This window comes from Budorcas taxicolor, chromosome 17, assembly GCF_023091745.1.
Source record: "Budorcas taxicolor isolate Tak-1 chromosome 17, Takin1.1, whole genome shotgun sequence".
Lineage (NCBI taxonomy): Eukaryota > Metazoa > Chordata > Mammalia > Artiodactyla > Bovidae > Budorcas > Budorcas taxicolor.
This window is the reverse complement of record NC_068926.1, coordinates 70,077,726-70,099,375: the sequence shown is the minus strand read 5'-3', so window position 1 is coordinate 70,099,375 and position 21,650 is coordinate 70,077,726. Positions and strand designations below refer to the sequence as shown.

The window sequence follows — 21,650 nt, the reverse complement described above, 5'->3', positions numbered from 1 at the left end:
GTGTCTCTCTGAAAAGCCAGAGTAAACTCTAAATTATGGCCTCTATCATGAATGTACCAGTGATATCAAGATCTACACCCTCCAAAGTGAGTAGGATACCAGGCCTGAGAGGCTTATCTCCTGGGTCTGGGGACAGTGTTAAGCCCAAGCTCTAGGAAGACTATGAGAGGGAAAAAACTGTCACTAAGATAACAAGAGTAACAGCTCCTGGAAAAGGCAGAGTATGTGGATAATCCCACACCCTCACTGCTCACAGCATGCTAGAAGCTCTAGTTCACCTCATCTAAAATCAAACTCTGTCTTCCTGCCAATCTGTTTCCCTTGGTGACTTTCTCATGGACCACCCTTCTCTAGCATCCATGCAATCCATAATTATGTAATCTTTGACTTCTGTCTGCAAAGAGAAGGCCAGTTGCCAGGTTTAGGTCTCTCCTCCTGTATACCCACACCCTCTGTCTCCCATATTCTCACTAATCCACTCCAACACACAGATTTTCGCCAGTCAATTTTCCACTATCATGAAAAACCCTTTAAATTCCCTTATTAACCTTTAATGATGTCCTTAGTACCCTCTCTAGCAATCCTGACCCCATTACTTCTTATAACCTACCCTCCTTCCCACCTCCATATAAACACACAGGTGTCCCCACAAACCTGCTCTGATCAGACTGGTGGCCTCACTTGCACTGGGCTACCTCCATGCTTTCATCCAGGTTACGTGGTTGGGGCCAGGACTGCCATGGGAGTTCAAGAAGGGCTGAGTTATGGCAAAGGAGACAGTGGCACGCAGCTGGCAGCACAGTTCACCTCAACACTCAGCCCAACACTGATACACAGCGGTGCTCTAACTAAAGGAGAGGAACCAGTGAAAACAACAGCCAACATTCACCACATACATATCAGACACTGTGCTAATAAGCATTTTACAAGCACCATCTCTTAATACTAAGAATCTCCATTCTAGAAGGTGTTATTACTATCTCCATGTGACATGAGGAAACTGACACAGAGATCAAGTAATTTATGCCGATTGCGACAGCTAATTAAAGGTGGGCTTGCCACTCGAAGCCCGATGTGTCTGGTCGGAGTGTTTTACTGAACCACCATCTCCCAAGTGGGCTAGACTTGCAGGGAACAGTCACTGACGTCAAGCCCTTCCTTTCTCCAGTATCATTAGAGAAAGACCACTTGAAAGGACCACATCCAGTTGGAAGCATTTCTCATGACTGACCATCAGGTGAAATGCTGCAGTCATATTTTTACCCATTTCACATTCAAGACCAAGCTCCCAAGTACCTCTTCTGCAGCTCCCTCACTATACATAACCATCCTCATTCAATCCATCTCGAAACAAATTCTGACAATGACACATGAACTGTACATAGTCAGCTGGCCTACCAGGTCCTTTATGCAGCTCAACATATAAGGTGACACCAAGTTAAGACAAGTGAAGTTCCAATTTGGGTACTTCCATCTCCCTCCCTGTATCCTGATCCAGTGCCTGTCAAACCCAGGAGGGGCTTGGAGTCAGGTGTTTGATCATGGAGAAAGCTGCTAGGGTTGGCCCAGCAGATGGGGAAGGGGATGGCATCACTTCTTCACAATCTGAATGACATCCTCGTCCTCCAACGTATGGTCTTTACCCACTTTTTGAGGATTGTGTTTCACAGACAGACCCCACACCAGAGCACTGTATGGAAGGAAAAAAAGAACATTCAGTGTAAATAATCACCTAGCTTCTACCTACCTACGTGCCACTTTCTGTTTAGAGTTAGCATTCCAGTTCTTAAGAGTCAAAGCCCTGCAACAGACAAGGTTCCCTATCCCCAGTCAAAGCCCAGAGGCTTTAGCTTCCCCTGAAGTGTGGCACGCTGGAGCCTTCACAGAGAAAGCGGAAGACTTCAGAGTCATGTGGTTCCCCATGCTCCAGAGCTAATTTATGAAAGTCAAGGAAAAAAATACAAATGAGAAGTATGATGAGACTAATTTAAAAATAAAAGGAGAAAGCATAGACTTGTTACAGAGAAATACCCTGAAATAATTGATTGGAAATTGATTCCTACAAATGCAATGTCAGTTACAGAATACTAGTTTTTATTGGGCCTATGAACCATCAGTGGTTACTGGTAAGAAACGTAGGATATCCTTCCTTAGCCATATGAGGAAAACTCTATCAAGAGAGTATATCCTTATCCAAAAGGTTTAGGGGGGCCTCAGTACCCAGTGAAGCCCAATACGATGCTACATTTTGTGTCTGCCAAGAGGAAAATGAATTAACAAGAGAACCTCAGAGCAATCTGTATTGTCAGCCCTCCCAACTTGAAAAGGTGTTTCGGGCTCTTCCTGCTCCAAGTTGGCATGGTGTCACTTTCTGTTTTGATTTAGATTTAAGAAGACATTGAAAGGTTCTAACCAAGCAAGCATTTCCTGATGCCTAATTTCTATAACTCTATCTTAAGAATTACTCGTTAGAAGAAAGCTCACAGGGAAAAGGGGGCACCACATGCCATCATACTTACTATTTAAATTCTTTGATAAGATTTTTGTGAATCTTCATGCAGAAATCCTCCACCGTGGTCCTGGAGTAAGGCAGCACCACTGGGGACGTGTAATCGGGCAACTGGCCCTTGGGTTTGGTGTAACTAGAACACAGAGGGAGCAGAGGCTGCTTACTTCTTAGAATGCTTCATGTGTGAACGCAACTCAACCCTCCATTAACCCAGAGATCAGACATGGATAACCTCTATCTTGAGGGAGAAGGTGCCCTCAATATGGCCTTGCAGATGATAGGAATTAATTTATTTTTATCTCCAAAAACAGATTATGTTAATGAGCTCTAGCAGGTATTATTTTTGGATAGTCTGCTTTAAGTCCTACAGTAATAATACCCTCTCCACTAAGACTTACATCCTCACTAGTTTCAGATAGTCCCAGATCTTTTCCAACAGGTCATCAAAATTCCAGCGGTGATGGGCAGAGATGGGTACACAGTGAGGCACCTTATAGATAATATCCAACTCCTCAATGGAGATCTGATCAATCTTATTTAACACATAGATACAGGGGATATAGACTCTACAGAAACAGAAGAAAAACAGTATGTTAGTCTGGAGCTGTGGACAAGACTGTCAGTCTGACTCAACAGCCCCTCACCTGGGACTCAAAATCAGAGACTCTAAACTGGAATCATGAGAAAGTCAGCCAAAAAAAAGAAAATGTTTCCTACCTAAATAAGGTAGAACATGCAAAAAGTGAATTATCAGTTAAGTAACAAAACTCAAGCCACAGTCCCTAGTCATGCAACTAATTACTGAAAAAGCATGCTGCAGTGTAAATAACATAAGCTTTAGAGTCACACAGAATGTATTCCCAGCTCTGTCACTTTCTAGACATGTGTCCCTAGGCGATCTCAGTTAATTTCCCAGTTGTTTTATGAACTGTAAGAATGTAAAACACTTCTAATAATATAATAACTTCAAGAATTAAAAAAAAAAATTTTAAACACAACATCTAGCAATGTCACAATCCTAACTGTTCAATCAATAGGGCAGCTAAGGTTATTAATAATTAGGCGAGCTACAACTTCTCAGGCTTCAGTTGCCTCACTTATAAAACACGTAACTCAAAGCACCAGTTTTTGTCTGTTTTCAAATGCCAGAAGTAACAGTACTTTCAATTATTAATTTCAAATAGTAATGTCTCATGTTACGTAAGATCTCAGTTATGTACTCTTAGAGAAAACAGATACAGCCCAGTCTGCTCTAAGTTCTGCAGAACAGCCTACAGAATTTCTCAGATGGATTAATTCTGTGAGAGCAGACTGAGGACGTACTCTCTTGAACCACCATACAACACAGAGCTTAGGGGATAGTCTAGTTCATACCAAGTAACTGAAACAAGCAATGTGATAATCATCATCAAACTTCAGAGCAAAGAAGGATGTTAGCAATCAAGAACAACCCTTTATTTTATCAAGAAAGCAAGGCCCACTATTATCTGAGATAAGAGCACAACTAGAGTTAGAACTGATGTCTGCCAGACTCACAATCCAATGTTGTTTCCATTACAAGGCTTCAAATTCAAACTCAGGCACCATTTAGTCAGTTACCTGTTTCCTTCCACCACGTCAATGAGGTCATCTGCTGTGGCGTCACTACGCAGGGTCACATCGGCATTATGGATTTTGTACTCAGCCAGAATGCTCTTCACAGTTTCAGCATCCAGCTCACTCTGAGGGCACTGAATGGGCACAGAAGACAACAACTGGTCAGAGAGCAAAAAAAAAAAAAAAAAAAAAAAAATCTAAAAGTATCTGTTGATGTACCCAGATAAGTCTAGATAAGTGCAAATTTATTTCTAAAGACCATTATCCTAGATGAGACAGGCTTTGAGTAGGAAATACTTAAAATCTAAAGAGGTAATTAAATTAAAATGTCATATGGGTGGGCCCTAATCCAGTATGACTCATGTCCCCCCTTACAAGTTTGGAACACAGACACACAGAGGGAGGATCATATGAAAACACAGGAGAAGACAGCCATTTATAAGCCAAAGACAGAGGCCTCAGAAGAAACCAGTACGGCTCATATCTTGATGTCAAATATCCAGGCTCCAGAATCAAGAGAATTAAATTTCTGCTGTTTACACCACCCACTCTACAGTACTTTACTACAGCAGCCATAGCAAAAATACAGAAAGAAGGCTCCAACTCAAACATTATGAGACGATAATAAGAAAGATCTTTGGGGCACGACAGCTTAAGTCTATGCCAGTCTGGAGCTCTAGAATATTAGATGTTACAAGAAATTATCAATCCTCAATTATATGACTTAGAAGGAGCATTTGATAGAATTGATCACTCTTACCAATCTGAAACACTTTCTTTAATTGGCTTTCAGGATTCTAAACTTTTCTTATTTTCTTTCTTGACTGAGAAGTTTTATTTGCTGATTCTTCCCATCTCCTGGCCTCTAATCATTGTGAGAGGGTGGAGGAAGGTATCACAAAGCTCAATCCTTGAAACTCTTTTCTATTTATACTCCATTTCTCAGCTAAGTGATCTCAGCTAAGCTCATGGCTTTAAAATTGATAACCAATAAATTTATACCTGCAGCAAGATCTTTCCTCAAATGCCTATTTGACAGTAATATCTGGCTGTCAAACTTGAGTGTTACTGGCATCTTAAACTGAATATCTGATCATCCCCTCCCTTCCAAACCTATTCTACACTTAAATCCTACCATTTTAGTCACGAGAGTCCGTTTTCTAGCTCATAACAAAAACTCACCGTCACCTCTTTCTCTCACAACCCACATCCAGTTTAGCTGTAACTCCTACCAACTATTTCCAAAATCTTTCCACAGGAACTACTCCACATCTCCGCTATTGCAACTCTAAGAAACAATCATTTCTTGACTAGATTATTGTAATAACCTCTTAAATGGGTTCTGTGTTTTTCCTCTTAACACATTTCAGTCTGTTTTCAACAAACAGCCAGACTGATTCCATTAAAACCTGAATCAATTTTATTCCGCAGACAGGAACCCAACCATCTTCTGCAGAGCGGAAGTATGTATGGCCCTGTGCTATGACTTCGTTTCTCACTACTCTTCTACTTGCTCGTTCTGCTGGTCTTCAAACAAGCAAAGGCACACTCTACCTGTCTTGCACTTGGATGGTCCCTCTACATGAAATGCCCTTCCTCAACATATTCATTTGGTTCACTCCTTCTTGTCACCTCAGTGAAAATTTCTCTGATCAACCTACTTAGAACCACAACCCTTCCACCAACACTCTCCCTCCTCTTTCCCTAGTTAACTTTCTGTCCTTAGTTTATCCTAACATAATATACTGTATTAGTGCAGGAGGTAGCACTCAGACTCATAATATACTATAATCACTCATTAATTTGTTTGCTACTTCCCCATTCGAATATAAAGCCAGGAATTTTTGCCCCCTCTTCCATTTCCAAATAGGAAAAGGAGTACATCAACGCTGTATATTGTCACCCTGCTTATTTAACTTTTATGCAGAGTACATCATGAGAAACGCTGGGCTGGAGAAAGCACAAGCTGGAATCAACACTGCCAGGACAAATATCAATAACCTCAGATATGCAGACGACACCACCCTCATGGCAAAAAGTGAAGAAGAACTAAAGAGTCCCTTGATGAAAGTGAAAGAGGAGAGTGAAAAAGTTGGCTTAAAGCTCAACATTCAGAAAACGAAGATCATGGCATCTGGTCCCATCACTTCATGGCAAATGGATGGGAAACAGTGGCTAACTTTATTTTTCTGGGCTGCAAAATCACTGCAAATGGTGATTGTAGCCATGAAACTAAAAGACGCTTACTCCTTGGAAGGAAAGTTATGACCAACCTAGACAGCATATTAAAAAGCAGAAACATTACTTTGCCAACAAAGGTCCGTCTAGTGAAGACTCTTGAGAGTCCCTTGGACTGCAAGGAGATCCAACCAGTCCATCCTAAAGGAGATCAGTCCTGGGTGTTCATTGGAAGGACTGATGTTGAAGCTGAAACTCCAATACTTTGGCCATCTGATGTGAAGAGCTGACTCATTTGAAAAGACCCTGATGCTGGGAGGGATTGAGGGCAGGAGGAGAAGGGGACGACAGAGGATGAGATGGCTGGATGGCATCACTGACTCGATGGACACGGGTTTGGGTGGACTCCGGGAGTTGGTGATGGACAGGGAGGCCTGGCATGCAGCGGTTCATGGGGTCACAAAGAGTTGGACATGACTGAGTGACTGAACTTCCATTTCCCCTGAAAGCCTAAAACAATGGTGGCCCATGGGAGGTGCTCTATAAATCTGTGCTGAATGAATGAAAATAGATGATATAAGCAGCCATCTACTCCATGCAAGCATAAGCTTTAGTTCCATACCACTCCAGAGGGGAAATAAAGCCACAAAAGTAGTCTGAGATGGACTCTTGTTCTACTCTGTCAGTCATTACAATGTCATTGTATTACTCCAATTAGCTCTGGGAGAAGCCAGGCAAATTCCAAATGTCAGTGTCCACGTACCACAATCCACTCTCCACCCTAGTCCCTTCAACAACCTACCCCAAATACTTTCTTCACTTACAGTGGCTGTAAGATTAATGCCTCCTTTATCCTTCTTCTTAAAGCCAATGTTGGGGGGTTTGCTGTTCAAGCGAATACCAAAGCCTTCCAGCTCATTTTCAATTATCTTCTTATGTCCCAAGGGTTTCAGGACATCCAAAACAATCAAGATCAAGTTACACGTTCTGGCCACTGAAGAATTGAAAATAAAAAAATCTTTTTCAAAGATCATTAAAGACCTGCAAATGCAGGAGATGTAAGAGATGCAAGTTCGATCCCTGGGTAGGGAAGGTCCCCTGGAGGAGGAAATGGCAACCCAGTCCAGTATTCTTGCCTGAAAAATCCTATGGACAGAAGAGCCTAGTGGACTACAGTCCACAGGGTCACAAAGAGTCGGACACAACTGAAGTGATTTAGCACGCATATATATACACACACACATGAAGCTAAGGTTTCCAAAGATTTATGCCAGAGTCACTCTGCAGTGTATGCTTTGTTTTCTGTTAGTGCATCGAGAGATGTGTCTAGATCTAGATACACTAGCAGAAAAATAATCTGGAATGAAGCTACAAACCAGGTAATAACCTGAATCCCTAAAAAAGTTCAGAAAGATTTAAAACAGTAAGGATTTTAAAAGAAAAAAGTTATCCAGTTAGCATATTTTTTTGTCAACTTTCTTGAGCTATAATTTATAAAAAATAAATAGTACCCATGTTAAGCATACAATTTGATGACAAATGTATACACCTACGTAACCACCATAGCAACTGAGATTCGGAACATTTCCATCATCTCCAAAAGTTCCCTTGTATCCCTTTGCAATCAATCTCCCTTTCAATTCCCAGTCACCCACTGCTCTGTCACGATAGGTTAAATTGCATTTTTAAGAATTTTGTATAAATGTAATCATACAAAATGTACTGTTTTGTGCCCGACTCTTTTCATTTAGCAAGTTCCTAATACTCATCCATGAATGACTTCTAACCTATAATTCTATAAATAGCTAAATTATTAATTTAATGTAAGGGTGGAATAAAAATACTTTCAAACATGAAGAAAACAAGAACAATTTACCTATCATTCACTCTTTTTCATTAAGTTTCTAAATAATGTACTTTAGCAAAACATGAAAATAACCCAAAAAAGGTAAAACAACAACTCTAAGAAACAGGGGATCCCATACACAATCTCATCCATGCAAAAAATCTGGAGCTACACTGTCCAACACAGACTCCACTAGCCACCTGGGGCTATTCAAATTTAAATTAAAATGATAAAATTTAAAATTCCATAACTCAATTGCACCAGGTACACAAAGTCCTCAATAGCCACTGTATTCAAATATCTGGAAAAATACTGATTGATAGGCATTTGATCTACTGGAACATTTGAAAACTATTAGCAAACAGAAAAGTAAACAAAATAAGAACCAATTATTAACTCAATGAAAAACAAATTTAAAAAGCAGATTTCAAGAGAAAAGAAATCAAGTCATAATACAGTACTTATCTCAGCACTGAACAAGTTACACAGTCATTATATAATAACATAAACCATGACTGATGAGTTAACTAAAAATTATGATATTTCTTTGAAAAAACAGAAGAGATATGGAGTACGAGAGCTAATTTCCTACCATAACATGAAACCAATAGATGGTATTTAAAATTAATTAACCATGAAACAGTAATATAAGCATAACATTTTAAAATATGAAGTAGAAGAACAGTTGAAGACTTGACAGCACTTGCCAATGGGGAATGACAGTAGAGATGGAAACGGAGTAGCAGATTACTGCAATTTATGCTTAGCCTTTTTTTTCTTAAAGGTTGTATCATGCGGCTTGTGGTCCTTGACCAAGGATTGAATGCACTCCCTAAGCAGTGAAAGCATGGAGCTTCACTGGACCACCAAAGACTTCCCCTATGATTAGCCTTTTATAACATTTTACTTTAAATAAAAAGAAAAGAAGAAAAGGCATGAGTGGGAGTCAGGAAACCTGAGGTCTAGCTCTGAATCTGTCACAACAGGGCAACATTAATATCAAAGCCCTTCAGTTCTCCTATCCTTCCTTTCCCTTCAAATGGGGGTCTGGGCTGCTACTCTCTGAACCCCTTCAAGTTCCAACATTTTGCTCCAGTGAGAAGGCAGGTAAAACTTTCCCTTCACTGTGGTACCAACTCCAAGTTCCACAGTCCCTAAAGGAACAGCACCCAGTGAAGAAATGATACACCAGGACGGTGGCTCCAGAACACTTACCTGCAATGACCTGACGGCCTCTACCTTTCCCATCCTTGGCACCTTCAATGATACCTGGGAGATCCAGAAGCTGCAAGATTAAGGAGAGAAAAGGAAAAGCTGGCTATAAATCTGAACAGATTAAACAGAATGATTTAAGTATTCAAAATTTAGGAGATCCAAACCCAATCTTCCTTGTAAGTGAATGTGTAAATCTTACTTTTACTAAGCATCTACTAAATACCAGCTGCAAGCTTCTTATATACTTTATCTCACTCAAAATACCTAGCAAGTCTGTGAATAAGGATATTAGTTGAGGTTCACAGAGGTTAAGTGGTTTGCCCAAAGTCACAGTCCAAATAAATCAGATTTTAATCCATGTCTTGGGGACACAAATCCATAATTCTACCTTAGTGTCTTTCAATATTTTCCCACTTTCCAGTAAGTTGAGCCTCCACACAAATTCCTTACTATAGATAATAACTGGATTATGATATTCACAAGTGATAAATCCTGAGACCTCTGCAAATCCTCCAGTTCACAAAAATTTCTGCAGTCATTCTTAAGCAAGCACATAAGAATCGCATATAAAACAATTTAGAACGCAGATATTTAAGTCCCATCCCTGCAAATTCTGCTCTGCAAGAGCCAAAGTCGGACTCAGATACTGATCTGTATTTCAAAAGGCTCCAAGGATGACTCTGATATGTGTCCTCAGTTGAAAATAACCACTCAGTTGCCCGGGAAATGCAATAAAGTAAAACTTCACATAAGTCACAGTGTATGTAAACTAGTATCAAAACCAAATCTGTAGCACTCATGACTCAAATTCATAAACTACAGTTATAAGCTCTCAAGAGTCTGTTACGAGCACATGTAAAATCTGAAACTACCAAGGGCCATGGTACTGTATGGCCAATACCGAATTATCTGCATAAACAGACAGGGATATAGTTGCAGCTTATGAAAACATCATTTAAAACTAGTCTTTGCTACGGAATTCCCTGGCAGTCTAGTGGTTATGACTCTGCACTTTGAATGCCAAAGGCCCAGGTTTCATCCCAGGTCTAGGATCCTACAAGCTGTGCCCCATGGCCAAAGGAAAAAAACAACAACTATCTTTTGTGGTAAGCATATCTGATATTACAGAAATATACTCCACATTAAATAAACCACAAGGAAAAAGAATGAACTCAGGAGGTATTTAGAGTTCAACTTTTCCATTTGAGAACCTGCTCAAAAGCTCCTGCCTATTCCTCACTACAGAATAAATAACATTGCCTCCTCTAAAACTGGGACTAGTGAGCACACCAGATCTGGATTTCTAAGTACCTATCTCCAACAAAAAGAAGGACAGAAGTGGTTCATTTCAGGGCTGGGACAGGGAAAATATAAGATAAGCCTGGGGACCTCCCTGGTGGTCCAGGGGCAAAGACTCTACACTTCCAATAATTCAGGGGGCCTAGGTTCAATCTCTGGTCAGGGAACTAGATTCTGCATTCTGCAACTAAGACCTGGCACAGTGCAATAAATAAAATAATATTTCCTTTAATATTAAACTGAGAAAAAAGAGCAAGAGCTTTCTAACTGTGGCAGCTGAACATGGTGGAGAAATTTATTGAGGCCCCGACACACAAAAAAGCAAGTTAACTTAAGCTTTTCTTGAGAGGGAAATATTTAAAATTACATTAAACTATTTAAATATTTTAAATTACACTGAACTATTAAAATGTGGCAACTGAATTTCACCCAATAAAAACAGGCCATGCTTTACATATATGAATTTCAGATTACAACTCAGAATTGAGAAAAAGAAAAAATATATCTTCAAATCATATAACTGTTTTGATTTTAAGAACCGGATACTAACCTACTTCAAATTCTAATGCCTTTAGAAGTTAAAGCAGATATATGTGCGTGTCCATATACATACATACATACACACACACACATATATATGACAAGAGTCCTAGGGACTCTAGCAAGGTGAAACATAAGCCCCACAATTTCTGAAGCACTGTACATCCACTCTGCAGGCCAATCTCTGACTATGTGAAACATCAGTTTCCTCCCAACATCACTGGTTAATCGGTTAGTTGGTGGTTCAGCTACTACTTGAACATCTCCAGACACAGTAACTAATTACCTCAAAAGGTACTATTCCATTTTTAGGCACCTTTATTGTTAAAAAAGATCCTAACAACAGCAACAACAACAAAAACCAGAAATCAATCTCCTTATAATTATTAGATGGTTCTAATTTTGTATACCATTCCCCAGAGAATCACAGATAATGAGTCCTCCGTCACAAAAGAGGCTTTTAAAAAACATTTTGAGGGCAGTCATTTTAATCCAGCTAAACACACCTACTAGTATGCCTACTTAACTTGGTTTCTGGAGAAAGTCAAAAGGGAAGGAAAAATAGGCAGAGGGCACAGATGGAAAACAAAGCACCATGAAAAAAAGGAAGAAAAAAACCTGAAAAGGTCAAAAGAGACTGAAATAAATGAAAGTTTTAAGGAAAAGACAAGAAAAGAGAGGGGTTATACCAAGAGGCGCCATAACATCTCTTCAGGAAAGAGGTTACTCTCTGAACTAACAAAACTGACTATCAATAAGACTATGAAACCAGATGAAATTAGCAGTGGTCCAGATATGCCCAAGTGTCCTCATTCTTGTTATATACATTGGCATGGAGTCCTAGAAAGGTACGTGTTCTAATGGTACCTAACCAGAAGGAAAAAGTCACTGAAAATACCACCAGGACACTGGTCGCTCCTTACTTCAGACTCTGTAATACGGAAATATGAATGCACTTCACACACTGTTTAGAGGGAAAACAAATGCCTACACTAAAGAGTTTTTAAATGTTCTGCCAAGGCACTGGGGGCATTCTGATTTTCAAGACAAACAGCAATTCTCAGTATCTGTCAACCTACTAGATGCAAGAAGCTCACAATTTCACCATTAGATTCTACTACACTGCTTTCAACAATAACAGATCCAAATCTTTGGAAAGCTGGATTTTTCAGAGATTACTATGGCAAAAATTAAGCAACACACAAAAATCAGGGTGGAAAAAGAAACACATGTGGCAGTATTCATTCAATCTGACTCCAAAGTCTGAAAAGTTACATGGTACCTAACAGTGTCCGTATCCCATTAGTAAATAACTGTAGCTGTAAGGTCATAAATAATTGTTTGGCTCTAACTATTAAAGGAACAGAACCATTAGGTTACTTCTCTTGGCCTGGAGCACTGCAAAAAATTACTGGAAACAAAAAAGCTGTCAGGAAATAATTACTAAGACACTGAGGGTGTGAACCTACTGAGACACTAAGGGCTTGGGAACCTCTACCCTAGATTCAAATGTCATGAAATTCAGAACCTTATCTTCTTAGCTGCGGAGCCAAAAAGAAAATGTTACACCATATTTTACATGTATCTTTCATACCCAAATGGACTCCTCATTTGGGAGCCCTAAATCTATCATCTATCTAAGAACTTTTGAAGACAACTTCATTAAGCCTCACAGATAAGAATTATCTTCTAAAAAGGGTCTGATCATGTTATTCTTTATTAAGAAGTCTCTAAATGGCTCCCGGCTATGTACAAGATAAAATTCAACTTCCTTGGCAGACACATAAGATCCTTCATAATTCAGCTCCAATCTACCTTTCCAAATTCAGTTTCTACTACTCCCTATCCACAGCTAAGCTCAAAATACAGGCTGTTCCCCATTAGAGCTGCCTGAAACTGCCCTTTATATTCTCCAGCTGATAAAATTCTAACAAACATTAAAACCCACCTCACTGTTGCTTTCTATGTAGAGCTTTTTCTGTCTTACCAGACCTCCCCTTGCCCCGTCCTCAGGTGGAAAAAGCAGTCCTTCCTTTCGCTGTTTCTACAAACGATGTCTTTACTTCTATGCACTGGGCTTCTCTGTCTCCCCTGCTAGCCAAAGAGGTTCTGGTAGATCAAATATGAGGCTTGGCATACAGAAAGGTCCAAATAAGTTCTTTTTCAATGAATGGAAGAACTGACTTCTTCCAGTCCTTGGCCTGTAGGCCTAACTTACCTGGATCTTAGCACCTTTGTATCTGATGACGCCAGGCACAGTGGTCAGGGTGGTGAACTCGTAGGCTGCCACCTCGGAATATACCCCTGCCAGGTTACTGAGCAGCGTTGACTTCCCCACAGACGGAAAACCCACAAACCCAATTCGAGCATCACCCGTCTTGGCAACATCAAATCCTAAAACATCAATAAATATAAAAAGAAGAATGTTATCCTGGGAGCGTTGAGACTCAAGCAATTCCTTTTACATTCTGGTTGCCTACCCCTCTAAAACTTATTTCTCCAACTTTAGCAGTTTTATCTCTAGGGTAGAACGTAAGCACACAAAACTGCCCCATGGCAATTCACAGTATTTAATGGATTGTTTGATGGAAAAACTTTATACCTCTAATTGTTGTTATATACCTATGCACAGTATTTAGAGCCCAAATATTATACAATAACTGATCTAAAAAAACATTTTTTTTTCCCCTACAAACCCTGGGAACTGTGTGACTAACAAGAGTTTTCTTTTCTTACAATTAGTTGCAAACAAATTCAAAGCCAAATTTGTGGCCCTTCTCTAGAAGTGTACAGACCTTGTGACATTACTTTTCATACCAACTTTCTCTTGGCATCAACTTATTCTTTCTACCTTCACTTCCCTTTGCAGCAACTTCCTGTATCTTGTCGACTCTTTATTTATATATTTCACTGACCCAACATAAATCTATTTTGGATCAGGACAGGCTATACATAAACAAAACCCTAGTTCACTTTGAGAGAATATTCATTAACCTTTGAAATCAGCAGAATTGGGAATTCCCTGGCGGCCCAGTGGTTACAACTCTGCACTTTCACTGCCAAGGCCCAGGTTTAATCCCTGATAGGGGAACTAAAATCCCACAAGCAACACTGTGTGGCAAAAAAAAAAAAAACACACACACACACAAACCCAGAAATCAACAGAATAGAAATAAACACAATTCAAGAATTTAAGCTTAGAAAACAGACATTTCTAAACTAGTTTTTACCATATGCCTTTACTACTTTCATAAAAATTACACACACACACAAGGAAAAGAAAAACCCAAACACAAACCTTCTCCTGGTCCTCCACCACCACCACCTTTTGGAGTAATGAGCTCCCTGCGAAGCTTAGCAAGACGAGCCTTAAGCAACCCTAAGTGGTGTGCTGTGGCCTTGTTCTTCTGAGTCCGAGCCATCTATTAGGGAGGAATCACAGGCATAAATCAGAAGCAGTTCCTACAAGGTGAAACATCCAGAATGAATGCTCCCCCAGCTCTGAGAAGGATGTTTTCTTCTAAGTCCTACTAACGTCACTATACCCACTTTAAGTCAGACTTTAAAAGAGTAAAAATCCATTCTCCCCATCACCCAGTCAATTCGCCTCATTACAGACCAAACAACTGAGGCCCTGAGAAGAAATGTGACCAAAATCACTACAATCAGCGTTCACCAATTAGACTACAACTCAACTGCTGAACCCTTTTCAACTGCTTGTACCCCATGTACCCCAATCGATTTTAAACAGCTCTGAGCCCTTGAGACAGAAGAACCACACAACAATCCAGGTGGAGTCAAAACTACCACAGATGACAATTTACTTCCAGACCCTATTCCTGGGAGCAACACTCTGGGAAAGGGAGTCACCAAAGCAGAGACCAGGGAAGAAGGGGTGTGAAGAAAGATGCTGAGGTACGTGAGTAAATCAGGGCTAAAGTGAGGAGATAGGATTCCGTGCTGCTCGCAGAAAAGAAACTCAAAGTTCAGACAGAAGCCGAACGCTGGGAGGGGGTTGCCAACTAAGACGCAAAAGTATGGAACGCGGGCCCGGGCTGAGGGGGGTCAGGGAAAGCGAGCCGAGGCTGAGGGGGGGCCGGCAACGCGGCCCCGGGCCTGACACGTCTGAGGGGAGTTCAGGCGGGAGCAACGCCGCTTTAGAGGAAGGCTAGGACGGAGCGTTCGCGCGTCCATTACCTCGGCTTCGATCTCCGCGATCTTAGCTAGGGTGCTGCTCATGGTGGCGAGCTGCGGGGCACTCAACGGCCTCCACAGATGCCGTTCCCCGCCTCACAGTCGCCGGCAAAACGGCCACAACCACGAGGAGCTCCAGCAGTGCGCAAGCGCGGTATTTCCTGTTTCTCACGAGAGTTCCGCGCGTGGCTCAGCGCGAGATTTACAACGCGAACTGGTTTCCTCCTCCTCCTCAGCCAACCCCGCCCCGTCCCGCGAGCCAGTGCGGTGTCATAGAGCCCGCGGGAGTGGGGGCCAGAGAGGCCGCCCCGGTCCTTACCTCCCCGAGCGCGCTGAGGGTCGCGCGCCGCTCGGCCCCGCCCCGCCGGACGTGCCCTCGGCGTGGGGCTCCGCGCCCCGCGCCCGGCGCGTGGTGTATGAGGAGAGACTCCCCGCTGCTGACCCGCAGCAATCAGACCCTCTTTCCCGAAAAGGGCACCCACATCTTCCTCGCCAGCACCGACGGGTGCTGGGGCCCGTTTCACTGCTGGGGAGACACCCCGGGGGACTGCTTGGCCTCCTGGGCTGATGTGGAGACCCATCTTCCGCCTTTCTTGTCCTCTTGGGAAAAGAAAATACCCCCTTTCCATCACTCAAAACTATTTTTAGGTGTCTGTTTTGTTTACCCCCCAACCCCGAGTAAAGTGCGTGGCACATGGTGAGCCTGCAGTAAATGCGTGCTTGGATTAGTTCCCAAAGAACCGGTCCTTGAAACATTGCTCTAAACTGTGTTACGGATAATTAAATAGCGGTACCTCTATGCTGTGAAATACTATTTCAGGCATTAAAACGTAGATCTGTGTGGTCTTAACTGAAAGGATGTCCAGGACATAGTGTTTCAAGAAAAAAATGGTAGCAAGACCACCTACGTTGTGATCCCAATTATGTTAAACTCCAGTTCAGTTCAGTTGCTCAGTCGTGTCCCACCCTTTGTGACCCCCTGGGCTGCAGCACTCCAGGCCTCCCTGTCTACCAACTCCTGGAGTTTATTCAAACTCATGTCCATTGAATAGGTGATGCCATCCGACCATCACATCTCATCTCATCCATCAGAACAAGACCCAATTTCCCCCTCAGTCAGTCTCTCCCATCAGGAAGCTGCCATAAGCCTCTTATCTTTCTCCATCAGAGGGCAGACAGACTGAAAACCACAGTCACAAAAACCTAACCTATCTATCACATGGACCACAGCCTTGTCTAACTCAATGAAACTATGAGCCATGCCTTATAGGGCCACCCAAGATGGACGGGTCATGGTGGAGAGTTCTGACGAAACGTGATCCACTGGAGAAGGGAATGGCAAACCACTTCAGTATTCTTGTCTTCGCAACCCCATGAACAGTATGAAAAGGCAAAAAGATAGGACACAGAAAGATGTTAAGGTTCAGTTCAGTTCAGTCGCTCAGTCGTCTCTGACTCTTTGCAACCCCATGAATCGCAGCACACCAGGCCTCCCTGTCCATCACCAACTCCCGGAGTTCACTCAGACTCACGTCCATCAAGTCAGTGATGCCATCCAGCCATCTCATCCTCTGTTGTCCCCTTCTCCTCCTGCCCCCAATCCCTCCCAGCATCAGAGTCTTATCCAATGAGTCAATTCTTTGCATGAGGTGGCCAAAGTACTGGAGTTTCAGCTTTAGCATCATTCCTTCCAAAGAATACCCAGGACTAATCTCCTTTAGAATGGACTGGTTGGATCCCCTTGCAGTCCAGGGTACTCTCAAGAGTCTTCTCCAACACCACAGTTCAAAAGCATCAATTCTTCGGCGCTCAGCTTTCTTCACAGTCCAACTCTCACATCCATATGTTTATATAGTTGTACATGGTTAAATAGTCTGAATTAAAGGATACAATCTCAAACAGTGGGATGGATGCAAGGAAAAGTGGAGAAAGCCTTTCACTTCTTACTCTGCATTACTGTTGTTCAATTTTTTTAAAAAAGATTAATGTATCCATGCATTATTTGTGTAATAATAATAAAACTTAAAATTTCAAAAGGTTCCTCTTCCCCAGTGTCTTGTGCAGAGGAAGCCAGGACGCCCAGAAGCTGTGTGCTGATTTTGAAAGCTGCTTCCTGCAAGATCAAGGAATTCTTGTTGATAGATTGATTGATCCATTGGGAGTCCGCAGGCCAGGCTTAACCTGCAGGCTGGCCTCCACTCAGCCCTGGGAGGGAAGTTTATTTATCTAAATTTTTAAGTAAGAATAATTCCAACTTGCCAGAGACGCAAAAGGAGGTTTTATCCCGCATAAGGGAAGGAATGGGGGAAGGAAAGCTTTTATAGAAAGTCCCAAAGGACTCAGAAGTTTCTTTCCTTTTTTTTTTTCTTTAACCTCAGTCTTTTCATAAATAAATTAAGGGGTGATGAGGTAATTAGATCGTGCACCGTCTAATGGAGGAGGGAAGGAGAGGAGAGGAAGTCCAGCTGGAATGGGATATGATCAAAGATCAGTCTTAAAAGACAGATAAAATCAAATCTGCATGCCTTTGCTAACTTAGAGTACTTCAGGAATTAATTGGCTGACAATATCAAGGGCATGATGCCCTGTGAAGAGGGTCTCCTTAGCAAATCTGTCACAGGGAGCCTGCAGCTAAGTTAACCATTTCATTGACCAAAGACACCCCAGGACCCCCACCTTGGGGGCCCCAAGTGTCAGGACTGTGCCGAAGGGTAATATTGATCTCTGTCAGGTCCTGTGGCGGTTTGGTCACTAAGTCATGTCCTACTCTTGCGACCCCACGCACTGCAGCCCACCAGGCTCCTCTGACCAGAGGATTTTCCAGGCGAGAATACTGGAGTGGGTTGAAATTTCCTTCTCCAGGGGATCTTCCCAACCTAGAAATCAAACTCAGGTCTCCTGCCCTGCAGGCAGAGAAGCCCTTGGGCAGCCACGGCCAGGCCTTAAAGCTCGGCTTCTAAGAGCCATAGCTGGCCCGGGTCTGCTGGACACTAACCACAACAGAAGGCCTTTTTGCCCTAGGGCTAAACTACTAGGGCCTTGGCACTGTGTTTCTTTAAAAAAAAAAGGAATAAAACAGAGGAAATACAGAAAAGGCTTTGTCTCTTGCCAGGGCACTCCAAGCATTTTGAAGTAACTGCAGTTCTTCAAATGTGCAGGTGTTCTCTACACTTGCGTTGCCCGCTCAGTATACTTTTCTCCCACCCTTTCCTTGCACCACCTGCATCTAGATAGCTCTTCTTCAGCCTCATGGTCTTCCAGTCCATACAGTCTCTGAAAAGCTTTCCTTGAAACTTAAGACTGGGTGGAGAGCCGCCCATGGCTGCCCAGGTTTTCACCCCATCAGAGCGACAACCGCTCTACTTGTTTACTCCTCTGACTGCCCACCCAGCCCTGAGCCTGTGAGGATGTAGAGCTCCAGCACCAGCATGGGGACAGCTACAGGCAGTCCTTGAAACATATGTATTAAACATGTAAAGAATTCTAACAGTCAGGAAAGTAAAATGGAAATAAAAACAAGACAGGGGAAAAATTTTTTTAAGAAGAAGCTTAGAAGATATGTAACTTTCCCCCTAAATGACCATGTATAGTTTATCTACAGACACAATAGTAAGGTAAGCTAAACATCGGTGTCTGGTTGATGGCAGGAGAAATAACAGGATAATGATACATGAAACAGCCATGTTACTACTCTTTAATTGGCTTCAAAATTCCCAGATACAGGGAGAAAAAATAAAAAATTCCCAGATACTGTGACGGTAGAGGATGGGAAGCCCTCCATGAAGGACGGGTATTAGTATCACTAGTGCGTGACGTGTCTTACTTTTCGAAGGGAAATCCTCGAGAAGGCGCACATCTAGGGCAGTCTGAGCAAACTCCAGGAGACAGTGAAGGACAGGGCAGCCTGGCGCGCTGCAGTCCACGGGGTCACAGTTGGACATGAGAGAGCAACTGAATAAAACAATTCTTCTCTACAAACACGTTCTCTCTTAAATGCAAAAAAAAAGAGAATACACAAAAGTTTTCACTAAAAGTCTGCCTCTTCTGCCATTCAAGTGGGTGATTCCTTGATTTGCACAATACAGTCTACTCATTTCTGCTCAGTATGAATTATGATCCAGGGACTGTGGTAGGCACTGGGGATGCAAAGATAGGATATCTTTTATCCCCCAGGAGAGGGGTAAAGGTATGAAAATACCCCAAACTCATTAATACAAGACCCAGTGAGCAATGCCAAGTGTCAGAAGCGAGATAAACAAGCTACCTTGTGGGGTTCAAAGAAGGAAGTGCTTACTTCTGGTTTGGGTCAGAAAGTGGCTTTGAAAGAGACGTGCCCAGGGAAATGGAGATGGAGACGAAAGAAAGGGAACATTCCAGGCAGATGAGCAAAGGCAGGGCAGGGAAGCACTGTGGGCTTCAGAAGTGCCATTAGGCTGGAGCAAGTGTATGGCTAAGGGTGTCTCAAGAAAGGAAATTATTCCTAAACACCAGCATACATCCTGCTCATCTGAGATGGTGAATATGGTCAGGGCGGGCAGTCATTTGGGGGCAAAGAGCAAATAGTACCTTGCTAAAAGATAACTCACTTTCCTCCCTTAGTTTTCTTCTGAGAAAATTGTAAAAATATCCAAAAACTTGTTTTATTTGTTCCAAGTAAGTATGCTCAAAACAGAGGAAATGAACTGATGAGAAATCTTATTAAAACCCTAGACTAGAAATGCCAATCTAGTTTAGCAAAATGGAGACAGGTTGGAGAAATACATGTACTTCCAAGGCCTTAGTCATATTTAACTGTAGTATGTTAATAAACAAATGTACATTTGATTATGATGTCAGCAATGGGAAGGTATCAATGTAGAATCCAAAAGTATAGGAGAGCTTCTAAAATAACAGGAGGGATAAAGAATATGATTAGGCAGCAAAGAAATGAAAAGAGAAAGAGGAAATAATAAGCAGCATAAATAATAAACATAAAATAGAATGAAAGGAAAAACATCCAATACATCTATTCATACAATAAAAAGACTGAATTCCCCTCTCAAAACCAGAAATTTGGGTTTTTTTTAAAATCTAGCTGGATCTTAAAAGAAAAAAATCTAGCTGGATCTTAGTATTAAAAAACACCTAACAAAGAAAGATTAAAAATAAAAGAATGAAAATAGACAGACATGTAGACAGTTAAAGACGTGCCAGATAAATAAGAAGAAAAGAGCATTATTCATAACAGGTAAAAAGTCTGGAGAAGGAAATGGTAACCCACTCCAGTATTCCTTCCTGAAAAAGTCCATTGACAGAGGAGCCTGTTGGGCTGCAGTACATGGGGTTACACGACTGAGCTTGCGTGCATGAAGGTGGAGGGAGATGGGTTGGTAGCAATAAACTGGTAGAACTAAAAATGAAAAGTGGAAATAACCCACATATCTATCAACTGATGATGGATGAATAAAATGTGGTATATCCATAAAATGGAATATTGAGTGAGTGAGCTAAGGTCACTCCGTTGTGTCCAACTCTTAGCGACCCCATGGACTATATGTAGCCCACCAGGCTTCTCTGCCCATGGAATTCTCCAGGCCAGAATACTGGAGTGGGTAGCCATTCCCTTCTCCAGGGGATCTTCCTGACCTGAGGATTGAACCCAAGTCTCCTGCATTGCAGGTGGATTCTCTACCATCTGAGCCACCAGGGAACACCAATGGAATGTTATTCAGCAATAATAAGGAATGAAGTATTGATTCATGCTACAATAGGCAAAGCCTTAAAAACACTATAGTGAGTGAAAGAAGCCAGTCACAAAAGACCACTTATTGTAGGATTTATTTTATTGGAAATATCCAGAACAGGAAAATCTATGGAGACAGAAAGTAGATTAGTGGAGATTAACGGCTGCCTAGGACTTGGGGGTGGGATGGGAATGGTGGGTTGATGACTGCTAATGAGTATGGGAGAAAAGTTATGAGCAACCTAGATAGCATATTCAAAACAGAGATATTACTTTGCCGACTAAGGTCCGTCTAGTCAAGGCTATGGTTTTTCCAGTGGTCATGTATGGATGTGAGAGTTGGACTGTGAAGAAGGCTGAGCGCCGAAGAATTGATGCTTTTGAACTGTGGTGTTGGAGAAGACTCTTGAGCGTCCCTTGGACTGCAAGGAGATCCAACCAGTCCATTCTGAAGGAGATCAGGCCTGGGATTTCTTTGGAAGGAATGATGCTAAAGCTGAAGCTCCAGTACTTTGGCCACCTCATGCGAAGAGTTGGCTCATTGGAAAAGA

General features: G+C 42.0%; 1 protein-coding gene across 1 annotated transcript; it reads right to left on the bottom strand.

Annotated features, from left to right (window-relative positions):
* Window positions 1-1,376: 1,376 nt before the first annotated feature.
* Window positions 1,377-15,514, bottom strand: DRG1 (developmentally regulated GTP binding protein 1). Its single transcript, XM_052655161.1, has 9 exons — window positions 15,381-15,514; window positions 14,482-14,605; window positions 13,402-13,577; window positions 9,345-9,414; window positions 7,108-7,277; window positions 4,109-4,239; window positions 2,908-3,075; window positions 2,520-2,642; window positions 1,377-1,690 (listed from the first exon to the last, which is right to left on the bottom strand). The coding sequence occupies exons 1-9, from the start codon at window positions 15,420-15,422 to the stop codon at window positions 1,591-1,593; spliced, it is 1,104 nt and encodes a 367-aa protein (XP_052511121.1). The 5' UTR covers window positions 15,423-15,514; the 3' UTR covers window positions 1,377-1,590.
* Between the last annotated feature and the right edge of the window lie 6,136 nt (window positions 15,515-21,650).

Bases quoted from the DNA above. Each gene is read 5' to 3' on its own strand.
- DRG1 (XM_052655161.1), bottom strand. From the start codon at position 15,422: ATGAGCAGCACCCTAGCTAAGATCGCGGAGATCGAAGCCGAG. The intron at 9,415-13,401 runs GTAAGTTAGGCC...TTAATCTTGCAG, and splicing joins ACAAAGGTGCTAAGATCCAG to CTTCTGGATCTCCCAGGTAT. The intron at 1,691-2,519 runs GTAAGTATGATG...CCTTCCATACAG, and splicing joins CTTATCAAAGAATTTAAATA to TGCTCTGGTGTGGGGTCTGT.